The sequence below is a fragment of the Cricetulus griseus genome (genome assembly GCF_003668045.3).
Source record: "Cricetulus griseus strain 17A/GY chromosome 1 unlocalized genomic scaffold, alternate assembly CriGri-PICRH-1.0 chr1_1, whole genome shotgun sequence".
Lineage (NCBI taxonomy): Eukaryota > Metazoa > Chordata > Mammalia > Rodentia > Cricetidae > Cricetulus > Cricetulus griseus.
Window position 1 is genome coordinate 253359442 of NW_023276807.1, and position 15721 is coordinate 253375162.

At 38.8% G+C, this 15721-nt stretch overlaps 1 protein-coding gene across 2 annotated transcripts in view; it reads left to right on the forward strand.

Annotated features, from left to right (window-relative positions):
* Positions 1-7592, forward strand: part of Uchl3 (ubiquitin C-terminal hydrolase L3) — a 32140-nt gene extending 24548 nt beyond the window's left edge. For both annotated transcript variants that reach the window (XM_035452792.1, XM_027393995.2), the window contains 3 exons: positions 2624-2699; positions 6381-6439; positions 7372-7592. In XM_035452792.1, coding sequence (XP_035308683.1) covers positions 2624-2699; positions 6381-6439; positions 7372-7455 — 219 coding nt within the window. In that variant the 3' untranslated portion in view covers positions 7456-7592. The remainder of the gene's footprint in view (positions 1-2623; positions 2700-6380; positions 6440-7371) is intronic.
* Positions 7593-15721: the final 8129 nt, after the last annotated feature.

Below are 15721 nucleotides of genomic sequence, written 5' to 3' on the forward strand. Positions count from 1 at the left end.
TCTCAAAACAATGGAATTGGTTAAAGGATAAAACTCACCAGAAATAATGAGGCTTTGAGGAAAGTCGAAACATCGACTTTTTGTGACAAGTTGGAAGGCTTTTCATACTGCTTTTTGTTTTAAGACAGGATCTCGCTGTGCATCTAAGGTTAACCTCAAAGTCTTGATTGTCCAGCCTTAGCCTGTCAAGTGCTGCGATTATAGGCATGTGCCAACACACCTGGCTTAAGATTTGTATTTTAATGTTCACTTTTACTTAAAAAGGACATTGGTGCATAATTTTGATACATTAGATTTGATACTTGCTTAGTTTGTGATGATGTATTAATATTATAACAATATGTAAGGTTTATATAGTATTAACAGTTCACAAATATTTTCATACGCTCATTTAAACTTCAAGGGGGTGGGGCTGGAGAAATGGCTTACTGGTTAACAGGTTGCTCTTTCAAAGGACTGGGGTTCAATTCTCAGTATCCACAAGGTGCTCACAACCTTGTGGAACTCCAGCCAGGGGATCAGACACTCCCTTCTGACCTCTACAGGTACTGCATACACATGGTACACAGATGTACTTGCAGGAAAAACAACCAGAAAGGTGAAAGACAAAGTTAAAAAGATGAAAATACACAACAAAATCCAGTTGCAGTCAACTTCAACTATAAGCTTAATACTCATTTAAACCTCAAAACAGATAAGAGACCTAAAGCTCCCAGGAATTGGGTACACATTCAAATCCCCAACTCCAGTTGAAGGCTTTTAACCTCTAGTGATCTTGCACCCTACTGGCAAATATGCAAAATGGAAGCTATATGATGTTTAGTCCTTTAAGGAAATTGTTCAGGTAATTCATTTATGAAAATAATAACTCAAAGGCTTCAGATACTTGATATTCCTTAAAAATTGTCATATTATCAGTACAATAAGATTCTCAGTGAAGGAATTCCTTGAAGCATTTCTGTTTTTTAATGAATTTATGATTTGCCTTGGCTCAGCCTGGAAAAGACCAAATTCTCTTTTAGTCACTGATAAAATGATACAAGATTGAGTAATCACAAATATTTTCTTGACAGGGAAGAAATTCATTATCATTGACTTTAAATATTTAAAGAACTATTAGATTCAAGAAGTATTAGTTTTTTGTACAACATAATGAAAAACATGAGAAATATTTTAGCCTCAGTGAGACATGACTCTACAAAACTGTCAAATTAGTGGGATATAGATTGTCGCAAAACTTAGTGGCAGTTCCCTGTCATTCGAGGGACTGTAGTAAAGGAGCACAGTAATGGAGTGGTGATAAAACTATGTGACTTTGAGTCACACCAGCTGTGGAATTCTTTAGCTCTAAACTCAAAGAATGAGAGTCTGTTTGCATATCAGTTTATGAAGACTTTCTTTCACTTATAACTCAAGAGAAATCATTTCAGAAGAATAAGATTAAATAAGTCATTATGTCAGTAAACATTTAGAGGCATTCTGCATGCCTTACAAAATAAAGTAGTAATGAATAAAAAAGTAATGGTTGTTCTATAGCTTTAATTTCTGCATCAAAGACATTTACGTTAAACTATTAAAAATGTATAATTATTTGAAGGTGAAAATAACCTTTGAATTATAGGATACTTGTTTCTTAAAATATCTTTGATAATATTAAACAGAAGTGATTTAAGCTACTTGGACATTTTTGCTTCACACAATTGAAGTTCCATTTGTATTTAGCTGTGGTTGCACTTCATTTCAATTTATTTAATAAGATTTGGTAAATAGCTAACACATTTAATATGTATCAAAAATGCCAGCTTATGGAGTAACTTTATCTGACTGATTCAAATGTCTAAGAAATGTGAATGTTGCTTGTTCATTAAGAGTTAAAGAAAAGAAGAAAGAATTGTAGGTTACAGTTTATTGTATGTTAATTTTTTCTTTTCTCCAGTTATAGTCTATCATTTATAAGCTGTTTGAATCTAGAGTGCTTCTTTACACTGCATTGTTCAAAACATGAGATTTTTAAGTTAAGGCAACTGGTGTCCTAAAATTTAACTTCAAAAGAGCACCTAACTTCAAGAATTAAGAAAAATGTCTTAACATTCATATTTTGAAGTTTTAAATCAGTTCAGTCATTCATTTCATTGACGAGCACATTGTGCATGTGCTATACACACATACAGTGTCTTATATGTTCAACACTGAGATTTCCAAGTTAAACAAAATCTTCAGTTTCAACAAAAACAAACAAAAAAAGCCGGGTGTTGGTGGCTCACGCCTTTAATCCCAGCACTTGGGAGGCAGAGGCAGGTGTGTGTCTGTGAGTTCAAGGCCAGCCTGGTCTACAGAGTGAGTGCCAGGACAGGCTCCAAAGCAATACAGAGAAACCCTGTCTGGAAAAGCAAAATCAAGCAAAATGTTCAGTTTCCAGATTAGGTGAGACTAAAAGATATGTTGATGGTGAACATGGTGTTACAAACATATATGGCTACTCTGTATCATATCAGTAATTGGCCTTGAATATATTGGGTAAATCTTGTTTTCTGTCATTTGATATTATTTAATACACTTATTTGTACTTGGTTGATTTGTTTAACTACTAATGTACATAATTTATTTTTCCCTCCTATTCCAGGCACCAAGTATAGATGAAAAAGTAGATCTTCATTTTATTGCGTTAGTTCATGTAGATGGGCATCTCTATGAATTAGGTAAGAACTATTTTAATTTATCCTGGGGAGAGAAATAACCAGGTTCTACTTGTTGTAAAAGGGATTGTGCCCACTTTGTTTACTGAAATTGATAGAGAAACAGTAAATGCAATGTATAACCAGAGATTATAAAGCTGATGTTTGCATTGAAAATGAGGGAATTTATAGAGAAGAGTAACAGCTAAGATGTTTGGAAAACAACAATGAAAAGGAGAGTTGTAGTAAAAACTCAATAGGACAGGGTATGCTGGAGAGAAGATTCAACAGTTAAGATCACTGGCTGCTTTCTAGAGCTCCCAGGTCCAATTCCTATCACCCCAATGGTGGCTCAAAGGGCTCTGTAATTCCTACTCCAGGGGATCTGACATGACACTGTCTTCTGGTTTCCACAGGCACCAGGCATGCATGTGGTGCACAGATGTATCTGTAGGCAAAAGACTCATATATAAAACAAAATAATAATCAAAACAAAACCCCTCAGTTTGGTTTCTAAAATTATTGTCTGAGCCCAAAGGCCAGTGGGGCAGTTGGAAGGAAAGACATACATTAAAGGTAAGCTCAGGCTGGAGAGGTGGCTCAGTGCTTAAGAGGACACACTGTTCTTGCATAAAAGTTAAGTTCAGGTCCCCAGCACCTAGACCAGGCAGCTCGCAACCTTCTATGACTCCAACTCCAAGGGATATTGTACCCAGTGTACACATGTGCATGCATGCGTTCACGCACACACATACACATTAACATTTTAAAAATATATAGAACTACATATATTAGCGACCTGTTGAGGTTAGCGTTTTAAAGTGAGTTTAAAGAAATATAGAAATGTAAAGAAAGCCACAGTGTCGGAAGTGTAGAGAATTGGAATAGGTACAAATAAATATGCACAGTTGCTGGTTCCTTCAGCAGAAATTGACTGTTCCCCAATGTGAGTGACATTAATAGTCCTAATAAATTCAAAAGGAATGTTGAGCAAGCTTAATAATTCATACTGAATTCGTGAATAAAAATAGAGATCAAGAGAATACAGTTTTTAAGAAAACAGCTATTTAAAAATCACTATTTATTGATTGTTGGTATTGAACCTAGGCAAGCAGTCTGCCACTGAGTTCTGTCCATCCTGTATAATCTTGTTTTTAAGACCATCTGATTGTAGGATGATGCCGGTGATTGCTACAGGACAGTTGCTTGGCATTGTTACTTATTTACTCTTTACTAAGTTGTGAGGTTAACTGATGAAAAGGACAAGTTATTTCTGGTTTTCAATGATCATTTCTTTTCCTTGAGGCCTCATGAAGTTCCTAGCATATTTAAAGATGAATCATTCCTTTTGGATAAATTTGCAAATTGGAGTTCAGTGGTGAATTCCAAGTAGACAGAATAAGCATACTTTTAAAATGTTAACTGATAAATTACTGCCTTTTAAAAGTAAAGTTGAAAAATTGTATTTTGGAATAATTTTGGATATTTGTGGAAATAAGAAGAATAGTATATTGAGCTTCCATTTACCTTTCTCCTTGGTTTGTCAGATCCTGTTGGTATTTCTGGAACATTTGAGAATATGTTACAGACATGATGCTGATGCTGTAGTATCCTTTAATACCTCCTTATGTATTTCCTTAAAAGAGGTGGATACATTACTACCTAAGGAGCTGGTTATTCGTTTATCACAGTAATGCCACTTCGAGGTTCAGAAGTCAACCCAGGATTATGCCCTGTTCTGTATCTTTGCTCCCTGAACTCAAAAGTTCTTCAACCTTTTATTGTCTTCCCTGCCAATGACATTTATTTTTAAGAGGATAGGACAGGTACTTTTAGGTTTTTCTTCGATCTGGGTTGTCTGCTCTTTGCTCATGATGTATGCATTTGGAGGCAAGAAAATAACAGCAGTGATGCTATATTCTTTCTAGTGCATTGGATCAGAAGCCATTTGCCCATTCCTGTCATTTTTGATGATGTTAACTTTTATCACTTTGGTTTAGTTAGTATCTGTCTGGTTTTTCTACTACAATGTGAATGAATAATTATTCTATGCTTACTAATAAGCAATATTAGATATTTTAGGAACTCCTTTGAGACTATATAAATATGTAATTTCTCATCATGTTATCCCCTCTCTTCATTTTAGATAGGGTCTAACTCTGTATCCCTGGCTGTCTTCAAACTCACAGAAATGTGCCTGCCTGTACCTCCCAAGTGTTAGGATTAAAGATGTGTGTCACTGTGCCTGGCCAATGATTACCATTCTTAACAGATATATAAAAATAAAGCCAAGCCTGGTGGTGCAGGCCTGAGATCCTAATACCTGGGGAGGCTGAGGCAGGAGGATCATGGATCATAAGTTCAAGTCTTACCTGGGTTACAGAGTGAACTCAAGGCCAGTCTGGTCATTGTAGTGAGTTTTCCTTGATTTAAAAGAGGATCATGGATAGAGCTCAGTGAGAGAGTTTTCTAGCATATTTAGTGCACTTGGGTCAGTCTCCAGCACCTCCTAACATCAATAACAAAATCCATCTGAAGGCTATCTGTCTAGCCCCTGGGCTACCTTTGCTCTAAACTGATATTAGAATAAGTGTATAGTTTCATTTTGCTTATTTTCAACACTTCTTTAATATTTACCTTAATATAACGATTCTTTAATGTTTAATATTTAAACTTTTGCATATGAAAGAAAATTATTCACAAGACTAAAATAATATGTTTGTGTGGAGTAGATCATCATGTATGTAATCTGTTGTGACGACAGTAGGATGAGAGGGAGGGGCTGTTGAGGAATGAGCATCTGTCGTAAGACTTTTATTATTGTGTTGTTTTTCTTTGTATATTTTTAAAACAAGATCTCATTGTGTGGGAGGCTGTTGATTTGGATATGGATCAGTTCACTTGATTAGCAGTAGCTTCTGTCATTATGGACATTTTCATAATATTAAAAACTACTAGCCTATTGAAAGTGATCATGATTTGCATAAATACTTTAGTCAGTAAATAGCTCTAGGTTGTTTTAATTATTGCTTTATGGTAGTTTCCTAGATAGTGCTCAGTTAAGCCAGAGTAGTATAGCTTTTTTCATTGATAAAATCATGCCATTCTTACTTAAAACCTGATTTAGCTTTAAAGGTTAAAAAAAAAAGTGTATCTTTAAGAGTAAAAATGATTGCTGGGTGGTGGAGGCACACATCTTTAATTCCAGCACTCAGGAGGCAGAGGCAGGTACATCACTGAGTTTCAGGATGGCCAGGGCTACAAAGAAAAATCCTGTCTTGGAAAAAAAAAAAAAAAAAAGGCTTATTACGGCCAATTGGGAATTCTCTTTTTGTAGGGACCTATACATAAAGCAGAAAATTGGTATTTGAAGGTATATGGGCATACCTTAGTTAAAATGTGTACTATAAATACCAGGGAAACATCAAGCAGTAACCCAGAGAAGCCCCCACTTTCCATTAAGGAAAGAAAGTGCAGCCGTGTAAAGTACGTGATTGAAATAAGAAGCCCAGAAAGAGAAGCCTCTGCCTGGGGTTGCTGTTAATCCAAAGGCATAATTACTTTAAATGTGAATGGTATAAATATACTAATTGTGATATTTGGGGGAAGCCCATAGGTTACATATTTGAAAATCCTTGTTTTAAGATATATTACTTAAGCAATAGCTTAATAGGAAGAATTTACCTATTTGTCTATTTTCCACAGATGGACGGAAACCGTTTCCAATTAACCATGGGAAAACTAGTGACGAGACGTTGTTAGAGGTAACAGTGAAAGAACTGGCCTGTTTGACCTCTCCTGACCTTCCTGTCCTCTGTACACTTCTGTACAGAAGACGGGATTTTCTCTCTGTGGATGCTTCTTGCTCCTTGATCTTTTCAGAAAATCCCCAAGCAAAATTCTGAATTAGTCTTGAAACTATGCAAGCAAGAGGCTTCCAGAGCTCTGTGTGAACAAGTTTAAGTTTGAAAAGGATAAAAAATGAGTTGCTTATTTATAGGTCATATTCTACTGAATCGAAGATACCATCAGTTGTGACTTGATCCAATTATAGAGATCCTTTAAATGAAACAAGTTGTGTGGCTTAGATTCAAGGAATTATGTGATTTTCAGGTTAAAAGTTGTTTTTTAAATTTTGTTTAGTTCTGAGACAGAGTCTTATTATGTAGACAAAACTGGCTGGCCTGGAAGCTGGCTGTGTGGACCAGGCTAGCCTCAAACTGGCAGAATTCTGCCTCCTGAGGATTGAGACTAAAGGTTGTAATACCCACCTCATGGGTGAAGAGGTTTTGAAAATCACCCAAGGAAGAGTATTAATCTGGGTTTCATAGCAGAGATTAATAACCACAACTACATGGAAAAATTAGAAAAGAGGAATGGAAATTGACCTGCCTGACTACAGAGTGAGTGTAAGATCAGCTTGGACCACTTGTGAGACCCTGAAAATGGGGAGGGAACAGGACTTGAGTAAAGTGCTTGCCAAGACTCTGAGTTTGATCTTCAGTCCTGGAAACAGGCAGGGTGAGGTGGTATTCGCTGTATTTTATGCTAGGCAAATTAGTTTACTACCTGTTTATTCCTTGATATTTGTAGTTTTCATTTCATATTGGAAAAAAGCAGTGTTCAGTATAGTATTAGTGTGACTTAGAAAAATGCAGAATTTATAAACTGAAAACTTACACTTTCCCTCCCATAGGATGCCATAGAAGTTTGCAAGAAGTTCATGGAACGTGACCCCGATGAGTTAAGATTTAATGCAATTGCTCTCTCGGCAGCATAGCTTCTTGACAGAAACACCAAATACTGTATTATTCGCAAGAAAAAAAAATCTGCTGCCATAACTAACTCAAAACTTTTGATATTTTCGTTAACTTGACTGTTTAAACTTTATGTGAATAAACTTTGACATTACCTGCATTTTGTGTTGTTTCCTTTCCCCAAAATGGGTTTATCTTGGTGCAGTGCTGGCAGTGGCCTTCTTACTCTATTAGGACAGCGGGCACGCTACCCACCCCCAGCGTGAATGTGCACTACGTTTTCTGTATTTCCTTAGTTATGTGGAAAACAGTTAGTTGTTGAGCATTTACTTGTAACAAATGGTAACTGTTCTAGGCACAGGACTTAGCAGCTGGGAGCACTGTTGCCTGATGCCAAACTCATGAGATCGTATTCTTGTGATCAGAGATAGGTAGCAAACACGTAAAGAACAGGCAAAGCAGTGATGGGGGCGGGATGGTTAAAGTAGGGTTCGTGTGGAGAGTGACTGAATGACCTTGGGGCTTCTCAACAAGGGAGGCTTCTGTGAAGAGTTGACCAAAGCTGAGACCTGAGTGACAGAAAATTATTGTGTGGGTGAGCAGGAACAGGAAGTAATCATGGCAGCATCTTAAAATTATGATCAGACCTGACAGAAGGATCATATGAGCTGCACATAGGAAATGAGGAAAGTAGCAAGAAATGGGGTCAGGAAAGCATTTGGATTTATTGCTATTGTGATGTTAAGTCATGGAGGTTTAGGTGGGAGAGAATGAACTGATTTGATTTATGACTCTGAAGATAATTCTGATAACTATAGATGAATAATTGGGGCAGAAGGGCTTCAGAATAGTCAGAAGGACTTGTAAGACGCCCACTGTGGTAGTTGAGTGAGAGGTGTGAGTATATTTGGGGTGTGCTTTGAAAAGGACTGGCTTCAGAAAGTGTTGAAAGACAACACTTTCCACCTTCTGAAAAGGTGGAAGAGTGTTTACAGAGTTAGATTAAGGCCCAGGGTTGCTGAGATGGAGTGTTTCAGATCTTTGTTGGGGAAGGGCTACTCGGGTGTATGTATCTACCAAAGCTCATTGAATTCCACACTTAGCATCTGTATTTCACAGTATGTACATTTCATCTCAGATACGAGTCGCCAAAAGCAGATTTTGGTTGGACTGGGTATAATAGGAGAAAGGCAAGCCTGTCCTGAAATTCTGGACCAGTGACCTAGTGTAGTTTATAGAGGGTTCCTGAAGCAATTACATGACAAAAGTGTCTTTTAGCAAGTGTAACATGGCAGTGGCTTGCGGAATGGTTTGGATCTTTGTAACTTAAGGTCTAGTCACATCAGTACCTGGGAACTTCTAAATGATGAGTTTCAGACTCTGCCTCACAACCTGCATTTTAAACTAGGTCCCAAGTGATTTGTATGAATATTTGGGGAACCTCTAGATTAGGAAAAAAATATAGTTTAATTGGGAAGTCCCCTTTGGAGGATAAGTTTCCCAGTTTTCCATCATTGTAAGGAGAGTATAGATAAGTTGATGACAGTTGGAATGAAATAATCTGAAATGCATTCTATTCTGTGGCAGCATATGTGCATGATGCTTTTGCCATGCCAGTAATGAGCCAAGTGTGTGTGTGCATGTGTCATGCAGTCCAGTCTGGCCTCACTGGCTTCTTCCCACTATACGTAACTTAGTTCTAAAGTAATGACACAGGATCCAGAATTACTCTTCCTCAAAGTTCAAAGTTCACTATGGAGAACACAAGGAGCTGGGCGGTGGTGGCACACTCCTTTAATTCTAGCACTTTGTGAGTTCAAGACCAGCCTGATCTACAAGAGCTAGTTCCAGGACAGCCTCCAAAACCACAGAGAAACCCTGTGTTGAAAAAAACCAAAAAACAAAAACAAAAACAAAAAAAACTAATTGGTTGACATGTTACTTTATTAAAAAAAAATTGTGTAAGGGCAAAAATAGAGGATATGTGCTTATCATGTTTCAATCATGTTGAACCGGAACCTTTAGTTTTCAGGAAAAACTCTTTTGAGGATCTTTTTGCTTCTTTAAAGGTTTCTGTTTGATTATGTGACATTTGGCATAAGTGACTTCATTTTGGTATGGCCTCTTGGGGCTTAGGGCAGGAGAAGCTCAGTCTAAACAATGGCCTCCTATAATATTCAACAATCCCTTACAAGCTAACTTGAAATTTTTCCCTTGCTTCCTTTTACTAAGTATGGCCGCACCTGCTGCTTTGTGCCTTTCAGTACTGTGCTTAGTCACTTTCTTAAGAATTGGCACCTGTGGGACAGATTAATAGTTTGCTGTAGAAATCTGTAGAGACTAAGGCCAAGCAACTTGTGGCCCTTTTCTGTATAATGTGAGCCACTGTGTTATATCTAGGGAGAACCTGGACTGACATAGGGACTAAATGTATTTGAAGGGCTTTGAGAGTTGACTAATCATCTTTTATTTGGAGTAATTGTTTACTTTGAACTCCTAACACCACAAGAAAATAATTATTTGAAACACACACAGAGGCACTTTAATGAACACCAAAGTTAATCTGTTACACTTTCCATGTTTTGTGACTTAAGACAAATTCCACATATTCCATTGCAAATCAAACTTTAATGATACCTTTAAAAATGCCTTTAATTACTTATAACAGTACTTAAGCAAATTTATTTTTATTTCCATTTAGATTTGTATACAGTGCTTATTAGGTAAGTCTTATCATCTGCCATGTGTAACATATAATTCCCTTATTTGCTGACAATAAATTTTTGATGTGGGTTGTCCTTCTTATATGCTGTTAATACATGTTTCTCTTATTGGTTGATGAATAAAGCTGTTTTGGCCAATGGACAGGCAGGATGTAGCCAGGCAGGAAGTATAGGCAGGGCGACCAGACTAGGAGATGGATCACCATTTCCTTCCTTTATTTCCATACAAAAATTTGATCTTAAAATACATAAATATTATGATCTCAAAAATTGAATACAATAAAGGCATTGGGGGACAGAGCCAGTGGGTCATACCTATTTTGACTTCATCTCTTATGTATTCTTACTTGCTTTTCCTTTTAAATAAAAGTTACTCTAAATCTGTGTCTTTTGGTAATTCTAAACCTGTTATAGCTGTATGGTAAGTGAAGGTCATCAGTGTGACATTTTGATAGTCTATAACTACATATTTTAAAGGAGTCCACCGAGTCTGTGGAGGCAGACTGATGTCCATAGTTCCTTGTCTAATGGACAGTGTAGTTGGGGACCCCTCACTGCATAAAATCTATACTGGAAACTATTATAAAATGAATTAAAAATACCTAGAAAATTATAAATTCTTTAAAGTTTTTTTTTTTAAAAAGTCTCTAGTGTTACACATTCACCTAAGAGGTGATAATAAAAATTTAAAGATATTTGTATCTTGAATGTGAAGGATTTGAAGGACATATGAATGTTGTAAAATCAGCCATTTTTGTTTGTTTTATTTGTTTTGTTTTTAATGTAATAGTGATGAATTTTCTGGTTGTGTTCACTGCCCTTCTAAGCCCTCTTAGTAAGATTTCAGATGTCATTGGTTGGGAGAGAAAGCTGTTAGTTGTTCTTTTAAACCACAGAAAGACCCTATTTTGTGAAGCCTTTAGAAAAGAGAGGACATGTGCAGAACTTGGGTCCATGATTTCTGCAACATACAGTGACTAGGTCGGAGTGCAACCCTCTGTCATGGTAGCCATCTCAGGAGTACGCTGGGTCGCCAATGTTTGGGGATTCTTGAAGTCTCCAAGTTGATAATCAGAGTTTTATTTCTTTGTTAAATGTATCTGATATGTTCTTAATTACATTCCAAATTTTATTTCATGGGGTTTGGAAAATTTTAAGTTGTGCTGCCATTGGCAAAAGCAACCTGTTCAGGACCTCTGTACCCTGGAACTCATTCTTTGGGAGAAAGGCTCATGGTTCTTCAGGGTGGTGGCACCCTGTGGGCTCTGACTCTGGCTGAAGCGAAGAGGCATGAGTGGGCAGAAGAACATCCACTTCCTCATTCAACAGCTGTCTGCAGCAGAGTGGTTCCTTCTGGACCCGTAACTGGTAAGAGGTTTCAGACATAGGAGTTGAGTAGAACCAAGAAACTACTTCCCTTTTCTTGTCATCTTAAGGAGATATTCCCCCAAATCTAAGGTCATATTTCAATATACCTTGGAGTGTCACCTGTATGGTACAGGAGCTTTCTGTCCATAAATGAGCATTATAAGATAATTGCACAAGACAAGAAATAAGCTTCCAACAGATGGCATCCTTGTGCCAAGCTCATGAGCCCTTTTCCAGTAAACAGAATCCAGTAGGGGTTCACCTCTGGGTGTTCAGAGGGCCTCACAGCTGGAGCCCTACTTGGAGAATGTGTGATGCTCACCTGCCAGCCTCCCACCTGAATGAGGCAGTAACCATCTCTGCTGTTGTTACAAAGGACCATGCTTCTGCACTTGTGGGGACAATCAGCTTTCATGAAGAAGACCCTCCCACCAGCCCAGCAGGACACACAGTCATCAATAGTCCTCCTTCTCAGTTCCCAGCCCTCATGTTCTGCTGAAATAGGCACAGAAGTGGGAAAGCTGGCTTCTAGGCAACCGTTCTGTCTTCCTGTTACAATTAAAGACCTTCAAAATTATACAATAGGGTCTCAGTTTGTAGCTCTGACTGGCCTAGAACTCCCAGTATAGCCCAGGATGATGTCAAACTCCCAGAGATCCCTCTGTTTCTTTCTCCTGAGTGCTGGGATTGAAGCTCTTCCACCGCACATGGCTTTATCAATACTATTCAATACTCTAATAAGGCCACACTTCCTAATCCTTCTAAAATAGTGCAACTCCCTAGTAACTAAGCATTCAAACCTATGAGCCCATGGAGCCCATTCTTATTCAACCCCCCTTCCATTTTTTATATAAAAATAACTTTCTTTTAAAAGAGTGGTATTATAATGTCTCACTTAGAGATGACAACTATATCTATAATGAAATATATTGGGATTAGAAATTTAGGATATCACCATCAATCTCTGAGAGACCAGTTTCAGTGATCAGCACTTGAGGACAAGACCCACAAAAGTTCTTCAGAATTTAGTGCCGTGCTTGACCTGCGGTCACAGCCAGATCCTTCTCTCTGTGCTTGGTTGAGAGGTGAATGGGAGAAGACTAGCTTTAGGGAGTATGGAACCCTTCCAAGGACTTAGTTGAGAAAGGAAGAAAAATTAAGTCAGAGCTGGGGTGACCCCCCAGAGTGACTTGAGTGTGCTTTAAGAAAGAGAGAACAGAGACCCAGGGTATGCAGGGACATAGTTCAGCTGAGCATTTTAAGCTTCAGTGAGAACATGAAATCCTAGATCTTGTTAAAAATCCAAATTCTGACTCAGCTGGTAGGTGCCAGAGACTGTGCTGTTTTAGTCAGTACCCCGATGATTCTAGGACTGTTGTAGGTCCCAGGACCACACTCTTGAGTGGTGATTTTTTTCTGGAGCCCAGTTGAAGAATTGAGCTTTGGAGAGCAAGAAGAGCTTTGTCTCCCATACACTTTGGAGATCCTAGTTGATGTGCTTCATAAGAGAGAAAAAGGTTTCCTAATACCCAATAAGGACTATTTCTCACTGTAGTAATCTGTCCTACATTGTCAACAACACATTACCATGGTCTGCTTAAGCTTTGAGGAGAGATTTCAGTTCATGGCTCTGGAGTGCAAGGTTAAGTAATTGCTAATGACCCTCATGCTGGCAGAGTCGGTAGACAAGTAGGGAATGACATGGTATCAGGGTTCTCTAGAGCAGCAGACATTAGAGAATGAATCGCTTTCTATAATATGTAATATATTCTACTCTATAATATATGTGCATAATAGTCTAATAAAATTACACACACACACACACACACACACACACACACACACACAAATCACAGGCCAACTAATCAAACAATGGCACGCTTTGAACAGAAAGTCCAAGAATCCTGAAGTTGCTCAGTCTACAAGACTAGATTTCTTCGTGAATGCTGGACTTCCAAAGAAGTAGGCTCTAATGCCAGCGAAGGAATAGACTTGCTAGAATGGAGAGCAAGCAGGCAAAGAGCAGAAGTTTCCTTCTTCCGTAGGCTTCCAGCAGATGTGGCCCAGATTAAAGATGTGTCTTCCAGCCTCGAGATCCAGATCAAAGGTGTATGTCTTTCTGCCTCAAAGGTCAGGACTAGAACTGGATTCACCCAAGCAAAAATAATATCTCACAGGTGTGCCCTCCATTTCTGGATTGTAGTTCATTCCAGATATAGTTAGGTTGATAACCGAGAATAACCACCACACAGGGCAAGCAGTGCTGACCAAGTGTGACTAGTTTCTCTTCTTGTCTCTCTCTTGCATATAAAGATACCAGGATCCAGTCATGGGGACGCCACGCTAAGGACTTTAATTTTAGTCACCTCATAAAGTCTGTACATCTGGACAGGATATTCAGATAGCAATTTGCATTTCACAATGGAGTTAAATTCAACACGTGAAGCCTGGGGGCGGGGCAGGCCTTGGCACTGAAAGGATATCCAAACCATAGCTCCCCCTAAGCATTATGGGAACTTCTTCATTCTAAAACTCTGACCTTCATCAACAGAATTCTAGTCTTGACTGAAGGGTTGGTGCAAAGTATGGTTTTTTAGCATCTTCAGCAATGATCAAAAGCCCCATCATGAACAGACCTCATGCTTTCTTTCCTTGCCCTATTTCTCCCCCAGTTGTATTTGTTTATGCGATGAGGAGGCGCACACCTACCGAAGGTAAGAGGACAGCTTGTGGAAACCTGATGTCTCCTTTAAGCCTGTGGGCCATAGAGACTTTAGGCTTGGGGACTTTTACCTCCTGAGCCACCTCACCAGCCCAGAGCTCAGATTTTTGGGGAGAGATCTCATACTTGGCATTAAGTAGTCTAGGTATAATCAATATCTTGTGCAAAAGTACTTTTGTGCAGGTTATGTAAGAGAAATATAAATGAAGCCCCAAAAGGCTGGCATTTTTATCTGGCATTTATTATTATTCCCCTCACACATACTACAATAGTTACATTGAAGGCAGTTTCAAAGTTTATCTCCTGAATCATCAGATTTGCCTTTTAAAAGAGAATTTAATTAGGAGATGGAATAAATAGAGCACCTTTCATTCCCATGCACAAAGAAGCCCTGCACAACTTCTTTTGGTTCTTAGAAATGGTTTAACTTAAAAAACAGAATAAAAAAAAAATCTCAAATAGCTGAAGTTAGCAGACATGCAATTTAGCAAGGATGATTGGAATTTTGGGCTTTCCTATAATAATACTATACCTAAGCACACTGTTCATTAGGAAAGAATTTTTCTTTGAATCTTATACTTTTGTAGGCCAAGGATTTTCTTCTTCTTTCTGGTAGCTACATTTATAGTATTGAAATCAACCTGAGCCATTTTTTAAAAACTTCCTTTTATCTATCTTTGTGTCTTTCCCATCATGCATCTCCATCCCATTCATTTCCCTGTCCCTTTGTATCTGCCCTCTGCCTTTGCCAATTACCCTCACAAAAGAAAATGTAAGAGGCACAAACAGGGAGAAAAGAAAAACATAACCCGAAAAGGAAAACTCAGTCTGGCCATGGGGGCTGTACTGTGGCACAGTGTGTCATGCAGTAAACCCCATTGTCCATATATCTTTACTTACAAGTGTGCATGGCACACAGTTATAGGTCTGGGTTGAAGCCTTTGGTTTCTGCTACACTATTGATGCTCTTGGTTATCCTGCTGTTGCCTTGTGTTGTGGAGATCCTGCAGCTTTGGCTCTGCAGGACTGACTCCTTCACGTGCTCCAGCGGATAGCAGAGGGGGTGGATGTTGGTGGGCCAACTCCTAACCCTGCTTCTACCTGGGTAGTTGCAGGCTTGGTCAGCTCACCAGCTCGCCCCTGTCTTCACCGTCAGGGTGAGATTTCCTGCCTTGCCCAGGCTACTTTAGCTATTGCAGCAATGAGCAAGGGGTGGGGCCAGTTCTCCTGCTGTCACACCCTCAGGGTTCCTTGTCTCACACCTAACCCTTCAGGGTCATCTCTACTGTGTTGCCCAGACTGGAGGAGGGTCCACTCTTTCTAGTGCTGCAGCTAATGAGGAACAGAGACAGCTCTCCCACTCTTACGACTTAGGGCCAACTCTCTCACCTGCCTCGGGTGTTGATGGGCACAGGGTGTAGGGAGAGGGTGTCTCTCCCCTGCCCATGCTGCCATATGGCAGATGAGTAATGCAGA